The sequence below is a fragment of the Amblyraja radiata genome, chromosome 2 (genome assembly GCF_010909765.2).
Source record: "Amblyraja radiata isolate CabotCenter1 chromosome 2, sAmbRad1.1.pri, whole genome shotgun sequence".
Classification (NCBI taxonomy): domain Eukaryota; kingdom Metazoa; phylum Chordata; class Chondrichthyes; order Rajiformes; family Rajidae; genus Amblyraja; species Amblyraja radiata.
In genome coordinates, this window is record NC_045957.1 from 105,604,747 (window position 1) to 105,630,270 (window position 25,524).

Consider the following 25,524-nt stretch of genomic DNA (forward strand, 5'->3'; position numbering starts at 1 on the left):
AACCCCTGACAGCCATACAAATCAACTTTGGAAGCAGAGGCTTCGAATTTTATTAATGCAGAGGTAAATAGATTCTTGATAAGCAAGTTTTGAAAGGTGAAGGGCTTTGAAGGCTCAAGCAGTGAGCATATTATAGATGGAAAGATTTTGGGATATTAAGGGAATCAAGTGATTAGTGCAGGAAAGTGGCAGTACAGTAGAAAATCAGCCGTGATCATTGACATGAGAGGCTGGATGATCTACTCGTCCTATATTCTTATGTGAGTGACTCAGTAGGAACTGTAGATCGTGATATACCTTGAGCCTGGTTCCTCTTGTCTTCTAGATTTTGGTGTTTTAGGGAAGTGCAGTCAAAGAAGCCTTGGAGAGCCACTGCATGGCATCTTATAGAATATGCACACACATGGTGGTGGGCATAACTATTCAAGGTGTTGGATGGGTAACATGCAATGGGATGTTCTTCCAGGTATGTGGAGAGTACACCATCAGACTTCTGATTTGCATCTTACACATGGTGGAAACATTCTAAAGCTTTGGCATTCTTGCTTCCATGAAAAAAGTATCCAAAAACGTAGGACATCTCTAGCATCACTTGGTTTAGCTTTGTTAAACTCCAAATGCCTTTGTATATTATGTACAAAGATGAACAGAATTTCTGTTTAGAGTCTGCATAAGATGTTTCGTATGACTATTTCAATGGAGTGTGTTTTCTCTATTTCAGTGTGAATATTATGAAGAACAAATTAGACCCGGAAGGACTAGGCATCATTTTATTGGGAACATTTCTACAAGAATTTTTTCCTGAGCAGGTAAAATGTCTGATTTCATATTTCAACAAAATAATGTTTGTGCAGCATTTTAAAATCATATATTTACGTTTGATCACTCCGAAGATGATGTTAATGCTCTGATCTAGCAGGTGCAAAATTGAAAAGAGTTTGAAGCTTCGGTAGGGAGGAGAAAGAGAACCCACTGAACCAAAAAACATAAGGAAAATCAACCATCATACCTTAGCAATCAATTATAGCATTCATTTATTGAGGTGAATTTTGCTGAATTCCCAATACGCACTGCCAGTAGAAAAACATGCTGTGTTTTTAAAACTTGCATTGTCGTTAGGGGGTTCTAACACTCTAGAGAGCATGCTTCAACGGAAACTGAGGTAATCTGAGCCTAGCGACTGCCTTACACATAATATATTCCTTCAGATGCAAAAATCCACAAATTGCAGATTAATTGTAAAATAATAAATATCCAGAATTTTCTTTGGGCAAATACTACCTCCTCCTGCCCCCCCCCCATCTTGTTAGCACCTTCCTCGTATGCAGGATTAGTATTGTTTTTTTTATTGTCACATGTACCGAGATACAGTTAAAAAAACGTTGCTTTGTGGGCTATCCAAGCGAATCGCGATTCCAGGATTCCCTGTCAAAAAGAGCATGAAGTGACCTTTTTCCTGACTTCTCAGTACGGTTGTGAATTGAGGGTAGATGAATAACTTGATTAACGAGCTCGATAATAACATCTGCATCTTTTTTTAATGCTATTTTAGCCTTTCAGGTTCACAGCGTTTCAGTGAGATTTTCATATACACATCTTTCCTAAAGATTTCTGTCCATTTTCTGCTCAATTTTGATTACACAGTCTGTGCATGAGTTGGGAGAGGGCAAGAAATAGCACCATGCTGACTGAGATACAGTGCAATGGAACTTGCATCATTTTGCCTTTCTCGTGGACAGACTTAAATCTCCAAGTAAAATATTTTTACCAGCTGGTATGGGCACTATTGCTATGAGTAATGGTCAAGGACTAAGGGTCAAATTCTGCTGTAGACAGAACATGGGTATCTGTCAATAACTCAAGACTTAATCTTGAAGTTTCTTTGAAGCAGCAATCAATCAAAATGTGCTGAAATTAGTCAGGGACCATGTGGAATTTTGTGGGTTATGGAATTAGAAAGATGTATATAATTACTTTTTCATTGGTGGAGAAACCTGAATGATTATACTTTTACAATTGAATCAGATTTGGCGTTATGAAATGCCCTTGAGCAGGCCTGCAGGGAAATGGAGAGCCAACATTTCTGGTGGGGACCCTTCATCTGGACTGAAAGAGTCGAGGGGACGTAGACGCTGGTCAAGTGGGATTGGGAAGTATGGTGGAGGCAGGGGAAGTGATAGGTGGAGGCAACAAAAGGCTGCAGATTCTGGCATCTAATAAGAAAAGAGGATAACAAATGGAACCAAGTGGAGTGATGATGGCAGATGCAAATGATGGAGGGGATTAGTGAGCAGTGAGGGGAGGGGGGAGAGGGAATCCATTGGGAAGAGTGTGGTAGCTGTGTGGGGGGGAAGGTAAAATAAATAAGGTATAGGGAGCTGTGGGTGTGAAGAAGGGAGGTGTGAGGGGAAAAAGGTGAATAGGAGGAGAGAGAAGGTCAGAGGGGTTCAGGTTGTCTGATATTGGAGAATTCAATATTCATTCCATTGGATTGCAGACTACCCAGGCAGAATATGAAGTACTTTTCCTCGAGTTTTTGTTTGATCTCTCCCTGGCAGTGGTGGAAGCTGAGGACAGATGGGAAGAGGAATTAAAATGGCTGGCATCTTTAGTTTAGTTTAGAGGTACAGCATGGAAACAAGACCTCTGGTCCACCAAATCCATCTTCTTACTTCTTAAGCCCTTTGCTCTTCTAGGGAGCAGAGGCCATTGACAAATGTCCTCCACCTCACTCGGTTGTTGGCAGTTCTTTCGAGATCTCCCCAGTTGAGCCCACTCTCAGACATTTCTGTCTGGACACCTCTTCTCACCAAATGCATGCCAACCAGCAATCACCCGTACACTACTTCTATGTTAACCCAGTTTTGCATCCTACTCACTAGGGGCAATTTACAGAAGCCAATTAACCTATATGTCTTTGGAGTGTGGGAGGAAACCGGAGCATCCGGAGAAAACACACGCGGTCACTGGGAGAATGTACAAACTCCATACAGACAGCATCCATAGTCATGATTGAACCCGGGTCTCTGATGCTGTAAGGCAGAAACTCTGCCTTTGTGCCACTGTGCCGCCTGCGCCAGTGGGAGCTAAAGATGGCCACTCTTGATGTTATAACATATGAGGAGGTATTAATTCTCCAGCTTTAGCATGATTATGGTTAACAAAGGGCTCCTTTAAAGGAACCCCTGCATTAAGTTATTTAAACCATGGAGCCCATTGTTTTATCTTGATGAGTTGACCTTACATGCATTTGCTTTGATCCTTTCCTGGAGCAATCTTTATGCCCCTTTGACAATGGGTGTTCTTCACCATGCACTGTTTGCCACAACACCCCCACAATACCCTTGTTCATTCTGAATTGTTGCAGCTGAAACTGACTTCTTTAAAGAAAGCTCATTGAGTTTGGCTGAACGAACCAATGATTTTCCATGCTTATTTTTATTTATTTTTTGGGGGGAGCTTCTGAATTTGCAGTTTTCAGCATTCTACTTTGTGTTGTGGACATTGCAAATTCTGAGGCATGTGGGAATAAACAAGAGTGAAAAATAACGATGGTGCTTGTTTCAAGCATTGAGCAAAAATTAAGCCTTTTCACTTTTTGAGATTGTCAACAATGACAATTATTTATTTAATTCCAAGGGATCTGTTTTTTTAATCTGTGCATATACTGTCTCTGAGAAAGGATGCCTTTTGAACCAACACAATATGTGGTATGATTAATAATAGTAGAACTTCACAATTGGAAATTGACATCAAAAGGCCAACAAAAGAAATCTTCAACCTTTGTAAGTTCATAACTTAAAATAATAAACAAGGGATGTATGATTTAAGGCCTCATGGGGAAATGATAGTTATTTATTAGTATAAATATAGCTCCATTTGCTACCATCACTTGGTCGTCACATCCGTTTTTATTAAATTCACATCCCATTTAATTTTGAGGTTAGAGATAGTTCACTACATTCCAGATATTCTTCCATCTGTTGTCAAGACTAAAAATACCTTTCTCCATTTCGGCATTAAACTTCCTGCGCAATCTGCTCAAGCAGTGTTGCTTACACTAACCTGTCTTGTTTCCTGCACTTATCAACAGAATTGCGCATTCCCTTTCCTTTCCTCCTTTGTTCAGACTATTGTTCAAGCAGTGCTTATAGTTGAACTGTAAATCCATTACTTTTCCTACCTTTTTTTTAACTGGAGAGCAACAGAAAGGGAGAGAAAACTGACTTTTCAAATATCAGGCAAGTTGTGAAGAAAGAAATAAAGAGCCAGAGATAAAAATTATTTTAGGAGGAGGATGAAAGCAGAAGGGATATATGATGATTATTCAATGTCCCTGTAAGTACTATGATTGATGCTGCTTTCTGTTTTTAGCCACAGGGCAACCTCTCAGTTTTACAACTTGCAACCGAAAAATCAAATGCCTAAGAATTTGAGTATATTGAGTATAGAAGTTGGGAGGTCATGTTGCAGTTGTACAAGACGTTGGTGAGACCACATTTAGAATATCGTGTTCAGTTCTGGGCACCATGTTATAGGAAAGATATTGTCAAGCTTGAAAGGGTTCAGAAAAGATTTACGAGGATGTTGCCAGGACTAGGGGGTGTGAGCTATAGGGAGAGGTTAAGTAGGCTGGGTCTCTTTTCCATGGAGCGTAGGAGGATGAGGAGAGATCTTATAGAGTTATATTAAATCACGAGAGGAATAGATCAGGTAGATGCACAGCCTTTTACCCAGAGTAGGGGAATCGAGGACCAGAGGACATAGGTTCAAGGTGAAGGGGAAAAGATGTAATAGGAATTCGATGGTTAACTTTTTCACTCCAAACATCTCTCCCATCTGTGATAAATGCTTATCTGAGAATGCCACTATAACACACTCTTTTGTCTCCTGTATAAAACTTCACAAATTTTGGAATGAAATTTTTACAAAATTATTTAATAGAAGACTTGAACCTAATACAGAAATGATTATCTTTGGATCAATGGAAGATGGGAATAAGCTAAATACGTTTCAAAAATCTCTTCTTAATTATGGTTTAATAACGGCAAAAAAACATACTTAAATTTTGGAAAAATGCACCAACGCTCAAAATTTGGATTTCAAATATGTCGGAAACGGCATATCTGGAAGAAATGCCACTCCTTCTACCAGGTAAAGCAGACCAATTCTTATTGATTTGGTCTCCTTTTATCGACTTCTTACAAGCATATGGTGCAACACAACCATAGAAATAAAATGGGTCAGAATCAGGTGACGGGTGGCCTGGAACATAAAATTAGGTATATAGCTTTCAATCTCCTTTTTCCTTCTTTTTTTTTTTCTTTTTTTTTTCTTTTCTCTTTTTCGTCTCTTTCTCCTTCTACTTCTTCTTTCTTTTTTCTTCTTTCGGCCTATCTTTCTATCTCACGCACCACTTATGTCAATCTCATCTTTTCTACTCTCTTCTTCCTTATTCCTGCTTTATTATTAAATCAAAAAATAAGAAGTTGTATATGAAATGTAAGATGTCAACAAGTATTAGGTGCTGCTGTACCACATTATTGTGCTTCTAACAAAAATTAAAATATATATTTTTTTAATAACTCTCACACAGAGGGTATGTCGAACAAGCTGCCAGAGGAGGTAGATGAGGCTGGGACTATCCCATCATTTAAGGAACAGTTGTAGATGGATAGGACAGGTTTGGAGGGTTATGGACCAAGTGCATGCAAGTGGGACTAGGGTAGCTGGTACATTGTTGGCCGGTGTGGGCGAGTTGGGCCGAAGAGCCTGTTTCCACATTGTATCACTCTATGACTCTAATTGTTTAATGCTGATGTCTCTAACAATGCTGATGTCTCCAAGAACCTTAATTCACACGTACTTAGACAATAAGAATAGTGCATTCAGAAAGTATTCAGACCCCTTCGTTTTTTCCACATTTTGCCGCCCTGTTCCCCTCATTGTCACATTTTATATCACAAATATAAATAGGATCTAATCACCTACCATCAATCTAGGTCCTGAATTCAGACACAGCAAAGTCTCTCAGCCTGGTCAACCTGGCAAAGTCCTCACAGATATTTGGTGCTGAAGTTGAGTGAGCTGTCCACATACTAGCCATGAAACAGCATGATATAGTTGTACTTACAGAATCATATTTAATGTGCATTGTGCCCATAATGGGCTCCTCTGTCGCCATCTAAGGGTTTATTTGCTCCACCAACAAGTGTCTCCTGAACATTGACTCTGGTCATCATTAAATCTTGTGCCATTTGATCAATATGGGCACGGAACATCGTCCTGATCATCATCATCCTTCCCTTCCTCAGACTGAAGACACTGTATATTATAAACACAAAAAGCTGGAGTAACGCAGCGGGTCAAGCAGCATCTCTTCAGAAAAAGGGTCTCGACCCGAAACATTATCCATTCCTTTTGTCCAGAGATGCTGCCTGACCTACTGATTTACTACAGCATCTGCAGTTCCTTCCTACTCACCGTACATTATGTTGTGTGACACTGCCATAATGTAAATGGGATAGAAGTGTCCCTGGATCTAGCAACTCGCAACTGAACATCCATGAGGACTTGTTGCCAATCAGTAGCAGAAGTGTATTACACTAGAATTCATAGTGTCATGAACCTCTATATGACCCTCACTCTACATTATTTTCCAAGGTACGGTATCAGTTCAGGTTCAATAGGAAGTGCAGATGAGCATGAAGGGAGCAAGCAGGCCAAAAATGAAATGCTAACCAGATAAAGCTATGGCAAAGTGGTTAGAAGGACCTAAAATAATATGCTAACCTGATAGAGATGGAGCAAAGGAGAATATGCATGCAGGCAGCAAAATAAGCATACTATAGGCAAAGGAACGCCCTCTACAAATATCTGAGTATTTGAAAGCTTGGCAGACCTGCCATTGGTCATTATTAATGAATGAGAACATTTAGCTAAAGGTAGGAAATGGCTACAAGAACTGGAAATATGGAAATTTGTCACAGTATATCTTATCCATGAGAAAGAAAGAATTATGTATTCAGGAATCTATTATTCCGGAATCATTATAGATGGAGGAATGGGATATGTGAGAAAGTTAGTTATTTAGTGTAGGTTACTCAGCTCTAATCTCAAGACTCAAAAGTGTTTATTTTCATATATCCCAATACGGAACAATGATTTTTTTACTTTCACAACCAATGTTTATAGTCAATGTTGAAGGTGGAGTGTTCAGTAACAGTAATTCCATTGAATATCAAGGCTAATCATATCAAGTGCCTCTTGCTGGAGATGGATATTGCCTGGCATGTGTTTGGCCTGAATACTATTTGTCTCCTTTTCTGAATATGGAATGAATCTCTATTTTCTGTGGAGCTGTGAATGGGATTACACAGCTGTAATACCCCTTCTGACCACATGATGGGAGGTCAATGGTGAAATAAATGAAAATAGTTGGGCCAAGGACATTTCCCTAACAGCCATACCCATGTTCCTTAGAGCAGGTTACAGGGTCATATAATTGTGTTATTGTTGCAGTTTGTTTAATTTACAAAATGCACTGCAATTAATCATTTAGGCAACACTCAGTTTTTCGCAAATCCATAAACTGTTTTCAAAGGCAGCGACAGCTCAAAACACCACAACCTGCCAACTTCTCTCCAAATCACACATCATTCCTAATGTGAAGATAAATTATAGTCATGCAACATGGAAACAGGCACAATACCCCAAGTTCTCCATGCTGACCAAAACGCCCCATCTAAGTCCCATTTTCTTGCCTTTGACCCATATCTCTCCTATCCATGTATCTGTCCAAGTGTCTATTAAATGTCGTTTCCTATCCATGTATCTGTCCAAGTGTCTATTAAATGTTGTTAAAAGTATCATCTTCATCTACCCCCTACGGCAGTTCATCCCATATGGCCATCACACTGAGTGAAAGAGTTGCCCTTCAGATTTATATTAAATCTTGTCCTTCTTCTTTGAACACATGTCCTCTTGGTTTTGATTTCTCTACCTTGGGAAAAATACTCTGTGCATTCACCATATCTATTCTCATGATTTTATATACCTCTATAAGATCACCCCTCAGCCTGCACTCCAAGGAATAAAGTCCTAGCCTGCCCAACCTCTCCCTATAACACCATCCCGCAATATCCTCATAAATCTTCACTGCATTCTTTCCAGCTTAATGACATCCTTCCTATAGCAGGAACGTGAGGGGTAACTTTTTTACACAAAGGGTGGTGGGTATATGGAACGAGCTGCCGGAGAATATTGTTGAGGCAGATATTATCGCAATGTTTAAGAAACATTTAGACAGGTACATGGATAGGATAGACTGAGAGCGATATGGGCCAAACACAGGCAGGTGGGATTAGTGTAGATAAGACAAATTGGGCCAAACGACCTGTTTCTATGATGTATGACTCTATGACGTTATGAGACTGCTCCCCTCATGATATTATACCCTCAGCCGCTCGCACTCCAAGCAATAAAGTCCTTGCCTGTGCAACCTTTTCCCACATCTCCCTCAAGTCCTGGCAACATCCTCGTGAATCCCTTTGCACTCTTTCCAGCTGTTCCTTAATTGCGAGTATAAATCCAGGAAATCCCTAAGAAACAGCATTTTGGGGCTCCTTCACCAGAGGCACTGCAGTGATCCTTGAGAGCAATGGCTCATTACTGCCTTCTCGGGGCAATAAGGATGGACAATGAATGCTGGCTTGACCAGCGACCCTCACATCTTAAAATAAAGATTAAATAAATATCCAAAGCAACAATCTTAATCTTTGAGTGATATTTCTTAATGAAATATTTCCAACCACTGGCCACATCTTCCCATCTCCGCCCCTGTCTGCTTTCCGCAGAGACTGCTCCCTCCGTAACTCCCTGGTGAATTTGTCCCTTCCCACCCAAATCACCCCCTCTCCTGGCACTTTCCCTTGCAACTGCAGGAAATGCTTCATTTGTCGCTTTACCTCCCCCCTTGACTCCATTCAAGGACCCAAGCAGTCTTTCCGGGTGCAACAGGGGTTCACCTGCACCACCTCGAACCTCATCTATTACATCCGCTGCTCTAGGTGTCAGCTGCTCTACATCGGTGAGACCAAGCGTAGGCTTGGCGATCGCTTCGCCCAACACCTCCGCTCGGTTCGCAATAACCAACCTGATCTCCCGGTGGCTCAGCACTTCAACTCCCCCTCCCATTCTGAATCCGACCTTTCTGTCCTGGGCCTCCTCCATGACCAGAGTGAGGCCCACCGTAAATTGGAGGAGCAGCACCTCATATTTCACTTGGGCAGTTTACACCCCAGCGGTATGAACATTCACTTCTCTAATTTCAGGTAGTCCCTGCTTTCTCCTTCCCTTCTCAGCTCTCCCTCAGCCCACTGTCTCCACCTCTTCCTTTCTTCTTCCCGCCTCCCCTCCCCCCCCCCCCCCACGCTCACATCAGTCTGAAGAAGGATCTCGACCCGAAACGTTACCCATTTCCTTCACTCCATAGATGCTGCCTCACCCGCTGAGTTTCTCCAGCATTTTTGTCTAACCTTCTTAATTAAACATATCTTTTATATACAGAAATCAACGGTATCTGTCTGTGCGTTTTAACTTTTATGATCAAAAGCAAAAGATATCCGTTTTGGAAAACAGGTGCAAAATTCTTGTTAAATTCTCCCATTCTACTGTTTTTCCAGGAATCTACTATTCCAGAATCGTTTACTATTTACCATTACAATGGATTGAAGCAATCCAACCACAATGAAAAGGTGAGCTAAAAGTAGTCTTCATTGTTTATAAAAGCAATATAATAGGCCAGTTGTGAAAAGAAGAAAAATATGAGATGAGGAGAGAAGATGGCCAAATTATGAACCCAGAGGAAGGAATATGTGTGAAAGCGAACAGGGGGGGTGGGGAAATGGAGAAATAGGTGTATATCTAGGTGTGACACAGAGAAGAGGGGGGGATAAACTAGAGGGGGGGAGGTTATGGTTTGTGGGTTACGGTGGCACAGCGATAGAGTTGCTGCCTTACAGCACGAAAGACCGGGTTCGATCCTGACTATGCATGTTGTCTGTACGGAGTTATTACGTTTTCTCCATGACTACGTGGGTTTTCTCCGAGAGCTCCGATTCCCCACTATGCTCCAAAGACGTTCAGGTTTGTAGGTTAATTGGCTTCAGTATGATTTGTGAATTGGCCTTAGTGTGTAGGATAGTGCTAGTGCACGGGGATCGCTGGTCAGCGTGGACTCGGTAGGCCAAAGGGCATTGTTTCTGCGCTGTTTCTCTAAACTAAACTCAACCTAAAATTGGAGAATTTAATGTTCATTCTGTTATACAAGGTTATACATATTTAAAACAACAAATGAAATTTTTTTTGAGACCAATGATACACCAGGTATTTCACCTTCCTTATTATGGGAAACTTTCAAGGCATTTATCAGAGGAGTTATAATTTCATATCAAACTTTCCAAAATAAAAAAAACAATACAGAACAATTGAATTTAGAACAAAAAATTAGACAATTAGAGTTAGATAATGCCAAAGATCCAACCACAGATAAACATAATAAGATAACATTATTGAAATTTAAACTAAACAGAATTTTATCGGCAAGAGTAGTAAGATTATTCCAAATTACAAAACAGGAAAACTTTGAATTCGGTGATAAACCACATAAACTTCTAGCAGGTCAACTGAAAAAAGGAAAATACAATTACTAAAATTAAATCAGAGAAAGGCGAATTATTAACATTACCTAAAGATATTAACAAAAGATTTGCTCAATGTTATCAACATTTGTATACATCCAAAACCACAACAGATGACATCAAAATTATAAACTTTTTAGATAACTGTAACCTTCCAAAACTTGACCTCTCAGAACAAGAGGAACTAGGAGCTCAGATTACACTTGAAGAAATAGAAGAAACAATAAAGTCGCTGAAAAATGGTAAGACGCCTGGACCAGATGGCTTTAGCAATGAATTTTACAAAAGATTCCACGAGATAACTGCCCCACGTTTACAAAAACTATACACTTTTTTACTTAAAGTCACTTAAAGAAAACATACTACCAGAAACATTAGCTGAATCAACTATTACGCTTATACCAAAAAAACATAAAGATCTAGAAGAACCAGGTTCATATAGAGCTTTAGCACTTTTAAATACAGATCAGAAAATACTAGCAAAGACCTTTGCGAGAAGATTGAGTAAATATATTAGCAAATTAATAAACCCAGATCAAACGGGGTTTATACCCAAAAGATACTCATTCAATAATCTGAGAAGCTTGTTTAATATAATGTACTCACATAAAACGGAAGATGTATCAATTGTTTCTTTGGAAGCAGAGAAAGCATTTGATCAAGTAGAATGGCATTATTTGTATAAAGTACTGCAAAAACTTAATATGGGAAAGAATTTTATTTTATGGGTAAAATTATTATATGACAAGCCGACGGCAAGAATACTAACCAATAACATGTTATCTTCAAAATTTCAATTATCAAGGGGCAATAGACAGGGATGTGCATTATCACCCCTGCTATTTGCCCTTGTGATAGAACCTTTAGCAGAAAGTATAATAATTCATCCGAATATTCGGGGATATAATACCAAAGACTCAAATAATAAAATTTCACTATACGCAGACGATATACTTTTATACATTACAAACTCGCAAACTAGTATACCAAATGTATTAAATTTAATAGAGGAATTTGGTTCTTTTTCAGGATATAGAATAAATTGGAACAAAAGTGAAATCATGACGTTAAAACCTCAAGAATCAAGACACCTATTAAAATTCCCCTTTAAAATTGCAACAGAAAAATTCAAGTACTTGGGTATCCAAATTACTAGAAAATATAAAACATTATTAAATGCTAACCATGCCTTTATTAACTAAATTGAACGCGCTGATTAAATTCTGGAAAACACTGCCGCTGTCCTTAATAAGTAATAATAATAATAATAATGCATTTTATTTGCTGGCGCCTTTCTGGACACCCAAGGACACCTTACAGGACATAAAATCACAATACATTTATCAATATTAAAATCAAGTTGATTAAAAACAAAAAAAACAAAAAATACACAAAACATTTTAAGTCATTAAAATCAGGGTGAACATGGTGGAAGTTATGTCGGGTATGCTAATCTAAACAGGTGTGTTTTGAGTTGTGATTTGAATTGATCGATATTGTCCAGGTGACGGATGGGAGGTGGGAGAGTGTTCCAGAGACGTGGGGCAGAGCAGCTGAAGGCACTGGCACCCATGGTGCTGAGTCTAAATGTGGGGACAGTTAAAATTGCAGCTGAGGAGGAACGAAGTGACTGGGAAGGAGTGTATGGTAGCAGCAGGTCAGAGAGGTATTGGGGAGCAAGGTGGTGTAGGGCTTTGAAGGTCAGCAGTAAAATCTAAAAGTAGAATAAATGCTATAAAAATGATCCTTTTACCACAAATATTATACCTATTTCAGTCAATACCATTATACATACCAAAAAATGTCTTTAAAAAAACTAGACTCTAATATTACAAACTTATCTGGGACTATAGATCACATAGAATTCAAAGAAAACACCTGTGTTAACCCAAACATGCTGGGGGACTTTCACTTCTGAATTTTCTGTACTACTACTGGGCAGTGCATATTAAAAATATAATCTACTGGTTGGACAGTTCTTCCCAACAGACAGAATGGATAAGAATGGAGAAAGAGGACTGTTCTTTTAATATAGGAGCGATCCTCTTCTCCACGATAAAATTGAACAGCACAATATATAAGAAGAATCCAATTATCCATAATACAATACGAATTTGGAAACAAATAAAATTAACTTTAAAATTAAGAAACCTATCACTTTTAACTCCGATAGTTAATAACCCCTCATTTAAACAAAACATATAGCCATTGGGAAAGAATGGGAATTAAAAGGATCGGCGATATGTATGAAATGGGAAACCTGTTATCATTTCAACAATTACAATTAAAATACAAGCTGAAAAATAACCAATATTTTAAATACCTTCAGATCCGTGACTTCCTGAAAAAATATATTCAAGGATACCAAACTTTAACTCTAGATTCATTGGAAGAACCAATGAACATTAAGGCTGACTCAAGGAAATTAATATCATATTTATATAATAGTATTTTAAATATAGAATTACCATCGACAGAAGCACTTAGAGAAGATTGGGAACGAGAACTACTGATAAAAATCCCGAAAGAATCATGAGAAAAACATTTGATATGTATACATAAATGTTCGATTAACGTAAGGCATAACTTAATTCAATTTAAAATTCTACATAGATTATATTACTCGAAAACTAGATTGAATAAATTCTATCCAAATACTTCCCCCATTTGTGACAAATGTTTATCTCAAAGCGCCACTATAACACACTCTTTTGTCTCTTGCATAAAACTTCATAAATTTTGGAGCGAAATCTTTGAAATTTTTACAAAATTATTTAAGATAAAACTTGACCCTAGCATTGAAATGATTATATTCAGATCAATGGAAGATGGGAATAAACTGAATATGTTTCAAAAATCTTTCCTTAATTATGGTTTAATAACGGCAAAAAAATGTATACTTAAATTTTGGAAAAATACATCCATACCAACGTTGAAAATGTGGATTTCAAACATGTCGGAAACCTCACATCTTGAAGAAATGCGACTCCTCCTAACAGACAAAGCAGACCAATTCTTAATGATTTGGTCTCCATTTGTCGACTTCTTACAAGCATATGGTGCAACATAACCGTAGAAATTAACTGTTTCAGGATCAGGTGAAGGGTGGTCAAGAATAATAAATAGCTATTTCTCCTTCAATCTCCTGTTTTCTATCTCTTCTTTTTCTCTCTCTATTTTCTCTCTTTTCTTCTTTCCTTCTTCTCACTGTTCGGTATCACACACTTCTCTATTTTTCTACTATTCTCTTTCTATTCTTTCTTTTACTGCTATAAAAAAATTAAAAAAAGAAGTTGTACATAAAATGTAACATGTCAATATATATTAGGTATCTACAAGGTACCACATTATTGTACTTCTAATTAAAACATTTTTTTTTAAATGTTCATTCGGTTTTAACTTCCCATGCAGAATAATAAGTGCTATTTTACTTCGGAGTCACGTGAGTGACTACGTGAAGACCCCGCCAGTACACATGCGTGTCATATCGTCTATCGCATTGCATTACGACTGGCAGGGTGGACGTGATTCTCCTGCCAGCAGCAGACCTGAGGTAAGTTTTAAAAAACTTTTTCAGGTTTTTCATCTTCTTGCAGGAACCTCCACTCAGAGGTCCTGCTAAAAGTCCGGGGCAAAGTCGGGACAAAGGGGGAACCCCAGTCACGAACTTCCAGGGAACCCCGGTCACGGGGATGCCTGCCCACGGACCAAGTTGCTCTGGAGAACGCAGAATGCGAGTAGCGAGCGGAGGTGGATTCGCCGTTCGAGCCGCTGGTGGTGGAGCCAGTGGCTTCATATAGGTGGAGAACCCGCTCGGGAGAACGCGGGGAGCGGGCGGCGGTGGATTCGCTTTCCGAGCCACTGGCAGTAAAACCAGCGGTTTCATATTGGTGCTGGCGACACCTGGAGAACCCGCTCGGAAGACCGCGGAATGCGGGGAGCGGGGGGGCGGTAAGTCGCCTTCCGAGCCGCTGGCAGTAAAACCAGCGGCTTCATATTGGTGCTGGTGGCACCCAGAGCAGGATACCCCCCCCCCCCGACTTTGCAAATCGCGGCTATCCCTTTTATAGGGACCGCGGGGTTATCCCGGCTGCAGTTACTGCGGGGATACCCAGCTCGGGGGGGGGGGGGGAGCCCCGACTGGAGAACATCGCGGAAAAGCCCTGCTATAGGGACCGCGGAGGTAAAGCTCGGGGGAGAAATACCCGACATGGAAGCCTTTCTACAAGGACCACAGAGGGAACCCCAGCTGCAACAATTACGACCAGGAGACCAGGCTCGGGAGGAGCGTTGCCCCGCAGCAGAAGGTTTAAAACAGGACATGCAGGTAAATTCCTAACTCAAAGGTCGTTTTGTGCTATTTTGTGAGAATATGTTACAGGAATGGACCGCATCCAGACTGACTGCGGAGGACCGCAGAATTGCGGGCAGTCAGCAGCGGTAGGCTGCACCTGGATCGCTATTGATCAGCAGTCTCCGACCTGGCTCCTGCACAGTCGGAATCAACACCACAGACTGGCGGGAAGGCCAAGCAGAAGTCGGACAGGCACGATGACTCGGACGAGTCGGGCTGTGAAGACTCACTGCCGGCGGGAGTGACTGTGATCGCATATCTCGCATGGAGCGGTTGATGGAGCAGATGCTCCAATGTGACATGCTCCGGTATATGGAGTCTAGTCACCATGGGGTCCTAGGACGCCCATGGCAGCAGCTTATCGAGGGCTGCATAATGCATCTCCCTCGACAGGGGAGCATTAGGAGTCACTTCTGGGCTGACTCTGAAGACAGGGGTTTGGCTGAAGATACCACAAGTGTGCTCGGGGTGCAGGAACAACACATCCAGCAGCAGGAGAAGGCTGTGAATAACAACTACCAAATACCCAGCACCAGGGAACTGTATTTCGCTCAGTGTCCCTGCGGTGAACAGCTATCAGGGGGATACTGCCATTTGGGCAACCTGATGAAACAAGTCAAGAAGCTCGACAAGGGCCGTTGGGCTCATGAAGGCCACATCATCACGCAAGACCTCACATCTCCAGCGGCAGCACCCCTACGCACCCACCAGCAAACCACGATGCACTGAAGCTGGTGAAAGCTTGAAGGCCGTACAACCAGGACAAAGGTCTTTTTAGGCCACAGCCCAGAACGGCCTTCCTGGAAGATGCGCCAACCCCGTACTCGAGCTCCTCTACCTCCCAGGAGCAGAAGTGCAAAATCATGCACACATGGTTGAGGCAGCTCCTAGGTCGGGTTGCATAAGTCCTCCCATTCGGATGTGGAAGGATGAAGCTGATTGAGGCAACTCCTGGAAGTTCCCCATCCGGCAGTGTGAAGGTAGGGAGCCACATCGATGATGTCTCCTGTCACGGATACAAGTTGGTAATATTTACACTGGTTTGAATATTTACCCTGGTTAGGGATAACATAAGATTAGTTTATACTGCACAACAGGCATGGTTGGAGTAGCCTTTCAAGGCAGGCTCACAATTATGGGAGATGTGGACTGATTATTGTCAACAGCCTCAACCCGCAAGTGCAGTATAGACATTTCTGAATAACTTCCATGTGATTATTTCCGCTCACAAGGTTCGGAGATATTTGAAATTTAACTGGATGAGGCAATGATACACTCAGGAGCGTTGCAAAATGGGCTAACTTCTGTTTACAGATTATTTACCGAATCACTACAATCAGTGTTTTGACTGCACAGAGCTAACAAATAAGTGTTATGGCCAATCTGGATGATATTGAACATACTGAATTTTACTAAATTAGCCTTATCAGCCACATAGCTATATTTGATAAATTGGGGTTCTAACCCGTCCAGTTAAATTTAAATTAAGATGATACCAACTGAAACCATTGATTATTGGAATACAATCAATCCATTTATTTGTCTGGGATTCGGCTCTGAGACAAAAGATTAGACATCTGCTATTCCCAGCTGAAACTATCAAAGTCACAATGGTGGACGAACAGTATTCAGCGTTGCTCCACTAAACCTCTCATCCGTAAATCTTCAGTCATTCACAAACTGATGCTATTGCTCAAAGATGGGAAATTTACTAATACCATCTCTAGTTACGGAGGCAGATGGGATTAGCACGAGTTATCAATTGTTCAGTCATGGTATCAACTGCCAATGGACACCAGGTGCATTCTGTGCATTAAAGGGTGTGTGAATATGCATAATCTGCATGCACAAATCCTAGGTGATACACTTTGGTGGTGGAATATGTTAATCACTGAGGTACAATCAAATCAAAGTATCCGCATTTAGCACTGGTGTATTATCATGCAAATCAATGACAACACAGAATGAATGTGCGATCACAAGGCATTTAATGACATTGTGGATTGATGGAACACTAACGATCGAGATGCTTCCATCCTGGCTCAATCACCAGTTGCAAAAAATACGAGGCATATCAGTGGCGAAGGGTGCATTCTCGCTACACAAGGGAGGAATGGTCTTTTATGTCTACCTCCATTTGGCATCATAGGACGGGTCATGCAAAATTCCCGCTTCCGGCTTTTTCATAGTGCCTGCCTGGGTTATTTACCCATGGTTCCCGCTGATGTGGGGAATGAGCATAAAACCTTACATGGTTATTTCTGGACACAAAGATGCTGGTTCAGTTGTGATGTTGAAACCATCCTCTGCATGATATAATCAATTCATTGACTTACAGACTCTGAGAGACCGTTCCTGCGGCTCGGGTTGTCAAACCTAAAGCATTGGGAGTGCTCACTGCAGATTGCAGGAATAGCATCAAATAGCAGCATTCCTCATAGGAGATGGGAAGTATTGTTTATGCTTCTTTACGTTTAACTTGGCACGGATGACTGACATCTTGAAATTCAGTTTTATGGGATTATAACATTAAGTTAATATTCCATTTACTGCGCCTGAAGTACCTCCTCATCATTTGGCTGCGGGGAACATAAACCACTCTGTCCGGCCTCACCCTGTGACATCTAGATTATGAAGGGTATCGTCAACTTAAAACTCCCCAGGTCTAGAGACGCAGAGATATGGGTTGTTAACATTGTGCTACGTCACTTCGCCGATGGGCACCAACAACATCCCTGTCCTTGGTCAAACTCACTCACTAGTGGTTATGCCATGGTGCTGAGTACAGTGCTACGGGTCCAGTCATTGCTGCACTGGATAGGATGATCATATCTGTGGGCTATAATAAACATGTTTTGTTCATGATTAGTCAAGCAGAGTAGACAGGGACATAAGACCAAACTAGATGTTGCATATCCCATGGACCTTGGGTTGCGTGTAATCACGCATCTACACCAGTATGTCAAGGTCCCTAAGAGCCTTATAGACTCTGTCTAGCTATATTGTTAGTTACATAAACCGCGTTAGAAGGAATCACTGCAAACCTTCTCCAGAGGATTAAATGGGTCTGGCATATACAGGAGTGAACATTGACATTTTGAGTCTCACTCCACCAGGACCGCTATACCTCAGCAGCAGGGTTATGGACCACATCCTAGCGGCTGCAGGATGGTCAAACTATTGATCTGTCCAAATATTCAGATCAAACTCATTGCCAGATCGGGGGTTTTTGCCAACTCTATGTTAGGTATGTTTCCTCCCGGTTGAGGGAGGTTACTATTGCACTATTCATTAATAGCATCAACATGTCTATATCAATGTCATGTCTGAATGCAATATTAATGTTCACTCATCATTGGCCTACTGATGCAGTGTATGACGCCTGGACTCGTTTCCACGGCATGAAATCACAGAGCTTTAAAATCTTCACGTAGTCACTCACGTGACTCCGAAGTAAAATAGTAAGATTAAACGAGAACCTACCAGTTTGAAGTTTGATCTTTATTTTATGAGGAGTAACTTTGAGGGAATACGTGCCCTCCGCTCCCAGCCCTCTATCATAAAGGTCAACTGGTATTATGGTTCTCTTACTATGTTCAGTTCAATAACTGTTGTCTGTGATTTCACACCGCTGCTTTGAAGTTTGACACGCATGTGTACTGGCGGGGTCTTCACGTAATCCCTCAACGTTACTCCTCATAAAATAAAGATCAAACTTCAAACTGGTAAGTTCTCGTTTAATCTTACTATTCTTCCAGTTTGTGTGTGGCCCTACTCTGACAATGGAGGCGGTCCATGAGAGAAAGGTCAATGTGGAAATAGGAAGGAGAGTTAAAATGGTTAGGTACCCGGAGATCCAGCAAGCATTGGCAAACGCAGCACGTAGTCGGCAAAACAGTTAGTTACCTTGTGGCCTAATAGTCATAATGAAGCAGCGGTATAGTTGCTACCTTACAGCGCCAGAGACATGGGTTCGATCCTGTTTGTACGTTCTCCCTGTGATCTGCGGGTTTTCTCCGGGTGTTCCAGTTTCCTCCCACACTCCAAAGACGTACAGATTTATAGGTTAATTGGTTTCTGTAAATTGCCCCAGTGTGTAGGATAGTGTTTGTGCACGGGTTGATCATTGGTCGGTGAGGACTCACTGGGCTGAAGGTTATGTTTCCGCACTCTATCGCTAAAGTCTAAAGAAAAAATACACAGTCTTTTGCCCAGAGTAGGAGAATCGAGAACCTGAGCACATAGGTTTAAGGGGGGAAAGATTTAATAGGAACCTGAGGAGTAACTTTTTTTACATAAAGACTAGTAGGTGTACAGAACGAGTTGCCGGAAGAGGTAGTTGAGGCAAGTACTATCGCAACATTTAAGAAACATTTAGACAGATACACGGATAGGACAGGTTTAGAGAGATATGGGCCAAACAGGCCGGTGTAAATGGGCATGTTGGTAGGCGTGGGCAAGTTGGGGTGAAGGGACTGTTTCCACGCTGTATGATTCTAGCCTTCGCTTGGTCTCGTCGATGTAAAGGAGACTACATCAGGAACACCGAATACAGTAGTTGAGGTTAGAGGAGGTGCATGTGAAGTTCTGTCTCACCTTCACAATTCTCACCTCCTGTCCTTGCCTCACACTCAAATCCCCACGCTCACTTGTATCCACCTACCGCTCACCAGATTTTGTCCTGCCCCACCCCTTCCAGCTCTCTCCCCACCTATCACAATCAGCCTGAAGGGTCCGAACCTAAAATGTAACATCCATGTTCTCCAGAAATGCTACCTGACCCACTGAATTATTCTAGCACTATGTCTTTTTTGTAAACTTGCATTTGCAATTCCTTGTAATAATAATAATAATAATATATATTTTATTGTCATTGCACGTCAGTGCAACGAGATTTAGTATGCAGCTCCACTGATGTACAAGAAGTCTGCCTTAAGTAACTATAATTGCTTTCACTTTGGAAGCCATTGGTTCGAATATGTAGTCACATAAGTTATGTAAAGCTTTATTTGGTTTTATCGTCTATATTGATCACAAATATAACAAACGCATTATTATAAAGGCTATGAAGTTGTTTCACTGCATTAGCAATTAATTGTGCTACTGTTATCCAAATGACGAGAACAAAGATTCTGACAGCTATATTATTGCTGGAAGAATCATAGAGCACAACAGGAGGTCAAATGGTCCTTGATATTGGTGTGGTCTTGTTGAAAGAGCGGCCATACAGTCTTTAATTGAGCAGAATAAGAGGTTTTGTGTAGTTATAAGTTTTACTTCTGGAAACATTTAAACACCTATACCAACAATAATTTAAGTGGAATATTAGTAAAGTGGTTCAGTGTCGCAAACACCTCCAAAGGAGGTCACGGTACATTCTCCACTAAAGGAAAAACAGGTTGATTAAACACTTCTTTATTACCTTAAACAAACCTTTACCAACCACTGAATAATTAGGACTCCACCGAAAGGAAAACAGGCCACAATTACCTTTTATCATTTATCAGCGTCTTAGCTTGGAAGCTGAAAAAACTCGCCTCTTAGTTTGGAATCCTCGTGATCGCTTTCATTTCATTAGCTTTGTACACAAGGTCAAAGGATTAAGTATACCTTACACAGCTGTGCTTAGCATTAAAAGGGTTCATGATGAATGGCTATTTTCTGTATATGTGGACGTCCTTCTACTCATGAATGTAATATTTATTTCACGTGGGAAAGTTATGAGTTTATGACACGTAACTATTGCCCAAAAATATAAATCAATTGCATTCTTTTTTTTAAATGTAGTAAATTTAAAACACATATATATTTGACCAAACACTTCAGCTTGTAGGGCTATTAAAGTAACTTATGTTCCTTCTTCAAAAGGTGATGTACGTCGAGGGAACTGCTGTTGTTATGGGCTTTGAGGATCCAATGGTGCGAACTGATGACACTCCCATCAAGCGCTGTTTGCAAACAAAATGGCCCTATATCGAGCTCATGTGGAATACAGACCGGTCACCCTCCTTGAATTAGTTCTAGAAAATCCAAGACCAAACACAATTCCATATATTATAAGCTGTACTGCTTTTGAAATCTGTACACAATTGCTGCTAACTGGAATGTAGTGTCCATAAAGTCCTTAAGAAACTAGACCTTAATTTTATTCTACTAATTACTATTGATAAAGGTCCAAGTCACTGTCCTTCGTTGCTAATCAAAAGATTATCCAAGGAAAAGGATAACATGCTGTCAATTTGACTGTGTTTAAGGGAATTGTTTATTTATATCATCCTGGAGATGTAAATCCACAATACTTTTAAATAATGATGCATAAGGAGTAATGTGCAGGTTTGGGACCTGAAAATCTGGGTCTGGTTTGTGCCACTAAAACTGCAGTGGAGCAGGACTCCTGGCTGATATCAGCCAAAACTGTAGATACCAATGGGATTCCAGAGGCCAAAAATGGATAGAAGAAACATTCCAAAACAGAATGTATTTCTCCAAAGGTTAAAGATTTTCAGTGAACTTAAGAAGATTAGTTCTTTGGTACCGGTATACATCCTGGGCATTTAACCAGCCCACTCCATAACATATATCACTTCCCTGCTCAAGGATAAAATGGTGCTGGCTGGAATTTTCTGGCTCAACACAGGAGATCACTCGGATTTGCAAAAAAATGTAATTGGAGGTAAGGATGGCAAATGAAATATTTGCCCTGCCCCATTCCCCCATACCACCACCACCGCTGTAGAACCTGTGTCAGCTTTTAAATAGTGGCAGCTCACTGAAACCAGATTTAGTCCCAAATTGAAGCATTTGAATCAAGCGCACAAACTGAAAGCTCAAAATATTTACTCCCTTCAAGAGTGGTGTGTTCTCCAGAATAATCTTTGTGAAGGAATGTCTTCAAGGCAGTTTTTCACCTTGAGAATCATTTTGCAGAACCCAACAATGTAGTTCATGTATTTGGGTGTTTTGTCTTTTGTCACCGAAGGACCCACCACAGATAATGTCCATCAAGAATAATTAATTCCAATATGGTGTGCATAGTTAGAGAAACCTTAATTGCTGGTTGGATTTATTCTTGTCAGAGAATATTGTCAGTGGGGCACATGTGCTCAGACAAATGCTTTTCCGAACTGGCACAAAATTGCATGCTCTGGGTTGTAGGTATAATGGGAAGTGGGAGTTAAGTTATATGGAAAGTCTACCCTTTACTCCACCCCTATCCCATTCCTCTAGTTGCCCTGTAAGTTATAGTACATGAATTTCTCACGTAAAGCAAAAATAATCGACAAAACCCTGTATAAACTGGTGCAGTTTGCAGGTTTATTTATCATCAGCCACCCACAACCTTAAGCAGTGACAGTGACTAAAAGCTTTATCTTTTACAGTGATCTCTTGTGAAAAACAAATTGATGGATATGTTTGGGAGAACCGTTTGCTTCACCTTATTTTATTTAGTGGTGCATTGCAATATGCTTTTAACCACCAACTGAAACACTGGGTATGTGGGTTTCCAAAACTTACTGTAATTCTGGAGTTTCCTTTTTTGAAATGTAGCACAATGGAAGCCGTATAAAGATAAATTATAAAATCAAATTGTGGCTAAATAGATTGTACATTCTAAATCTTCTATTCAGTGATTCACACAGCTTATTTCTGATGTTACCCAGATTTGTTGTTATATTATATTGCCAAGAATAATTTTCTTTTGTGTCAAAATTACACTGTTTGCCAGTGTTCATGTGTATTTAAATTCTGCTTGTTGTTAAATTGCATGAGAAATGAACAATTTATTGCCCATAAAAGACACTAGTTCTCTTATTTATTATGATTTGAGAGTTGGCCTAAAATAAAAATACAGTTGAAAAATGTTTTTGATTTATTTTCTTAACGCACTAGGGAGCTTATTTTATGACTTTTATGACTTTTTTCAATGCTGAACAAAGGTATTGTAAAATTACTTTTCATTGATTACTAATTTTCCAAAAGAGTAATTTTATTTGTAAAGAATATCTTTAGCAATAAATGGTCATGTTTTGTTTTATTGAAGAATATTAAAATAATTCTGTTGACTCTAGAAATTCTCATTTTGTGTTTTTGTTAACAGCCAATTTGAAACGGTTTTCCAAAGCAGCAGTGAAATATATCACATTTATATAATTCCCACTACAGTGTCTAATTAGACCACTGCCCTTAAAATGAGGTGGAAATATTTAGAATTAGTGGCTTCCCCTGAATATTTGTGAGAGTATCAGCAAGCCAGTTGGACTGCCCTTTGACATTTCATTCCATTGACTACAAAAAACTGAATATAGGGAGATTAGTACAAAAGACAGACAATATACAATATTTACAACTTGATCAAAGGTGTAGTCATATCTCCACAACTGTCATGCCATGTTTGTGATGATTACCTTGTTTATTCTATGGCACTGTTAATCCTCAATTTAACATTGAGATAAACAGATAATTGCGATAAATTGCATTTGGTTCCTTGCAAAACAAAATCAAGAGTTTCTCCAAAAATCCACATGAAAAGTCATTCTAGGTTTGAAGAAACATACACTAAAGCGCAATGTACATGGTTCCAACTGGTCCTTATTGGACTTGATTCCTCAGTACATCAATACTTGGCACAGTGGCTGGTAGAGCTGCTGTCTCACAGCGCCAAAGACCAGGGGTTCAATCCTGATCTCCGGAGCTATCTGTGGTGTTTGTATGTCCTCCCCGTGACCATGTGGGTTTCCTCCAGCTGCTCCAGTTTTCTCCCACGTCCCAAAGACGTGGGTTTGTAGGTTAATTGGCCTATGTAAATTCCCTCTAGTGTCTAGGGAGTGAATGCAAAAGTGATTAATTGATTGAACAAGTGTGTGTGAACAAGTGATTGATATTGGGCATGGACTTGACAGGCCAAAGGGCTTGTTTCCATGCTGCCCCTTTCAATTAATCTATACCCGTTGTACTGTGACATTCAATGACAGTAGTTTGCACCCAGAAGCTCCTATTTATGGCAGCAATAGTAGAAAAAGGCTTAGGCAAATAATAACGTCATTACGTGTGCACCTGATGCTAGATAAATGGTAGTAGAACTATTGAGACCACTATATGGGGAGTTGACCATTCAATTTATTGATTGGCACTAACTCCAATAGCAATGAACATAAGAGCAAGCTTACTTCAGGTTAAAATCAAACTGTTGAATGATACCAGGGGCTAAGGTAATATCTGTGGAGATAGAGGGATGATTCGCCCTAGGTTAAAAAAAAAAACCCTGGTTAACCCAGTTTATGCACTGCTTACTGGTTGCTAAGTAGGTGCTACAAAATTCAGTTTCTGGAGTCCGGGAAAACATTCAGCAAGTCGGGCAGCATCTGTGCACAAAAAAGTGAGTAGGTCAATTCAGGTCAATGGCTTTTCACTATCACTGATAGAAGTTAAAGGTAAGGCTAAAGATGCAGAAGAAATCTGGAGGGGAAGAGAGAAGGGAATCTTCAAGAGTGTGGAAGACAGGATCAAAGGAAAAAGCATTGATAAAGCAAGATGAATAAATGCACTAATGGGAACAACAGATCAGTTTGAAGAAGATGTAAATGAGGAAAACAGGCATAAAAATGCCAGTAATGGTGATTAAATGACATTTTTGAGCTTTTGGAAAGTTGCAAAATGCCAGAGGATGAATTCTTGTTTCAGCAGAAGGTAGGGAGACTCAGTGGGAGTGATATTTCAAGGGTTTTTTTGTAAATACTGTGTGAATTCAGACGCGAGTGATTAAATGATTCAGAAACATAGTGATTAAATTAGAATATGAAAAAAAAATTAGAATATGAGCGACCACAGTCCTGGAAATTCATTTGGAGATTAGTTCAAATACCACCATGACAGCTGAATAACCTAAATCCAGGTAATTAAATTAACCTGGAATAAAAAGTTTGATCTTTCACAGTAACCATGAAACTAACACCTAGTTCCCTAACACCCGTCACAGAAGGAAATCTGCTTTCCATACGCTGGCTTACTTGTGACTTTAGCCTCTGCCCAGAGGCAATTAGATGTGGACAGTAAATGCTGACCTTGTCATTCAGCTCACACAAATACATGAGCAAAGATTCCTGCCACTTAATGATTGATCGATCTATACCTCGCTCACAGTAGCAGAAAGGAGAGGCGTGATGGAAGTCCCATGAATCAATGTGTACTGCTCAATTTCAAAATGTAACAACAATGATAAGACAGCTGCGAGTGGCTCAGGTTTTCCTTGCTTTTATATTTGGTTTCATGGCAGAGGTGGTGCAGTTTGTTTGAACATAATATTCCATCCTGCTGTTTCCCTTGGGTGGTCCAATATGACCATTCGACTTGCTCGAGAACAAAGGGACAATCGACAAAAAAAATGAGTGTTGGATTGCAACAACCCAACCAGAAAATTGCAGCAAATCTCTGGAATTAACTCAAAAGGAACAAGAGGAAAGGTAAATTCAC

The 25,524-nt window shown here is 40.2% G+C and overlaps 1 protein-coding gene across 2 annotated transcripts in view; it reads left to right on the forward strand.

The window, feature by feature from the left end:
• Nucleotides 1-22,916, forward strand: part of mindy3 (MINDY lysine 48 deubiquitinase 3) — a 118,993-nt gene extending 96,077 nt beyond the window's left edge. For both annotated transcript variants that reach the window (XM_033012752.1, XM_033012762.1), the window contains 3 exons: nt 722-809; nt 9,684-9,755; nt 20,923-22,916. In XM_033012752.1, coding sequence (XP_032868643.1) covers nt 722-809; nt 9,684-9,755; nt 20,923-21,072 — 310 coding nt within the window. In that variant the 3' untranslated portion in view covers nt 21,073-22,916. The remainder of the gene's footprint in view (nt 1-721; nt 810-9,683; nt 9,756-20,922) is intronic.
• Nucleotides 22,917-25,524: the final 2,608 nt, after the last annotated feature.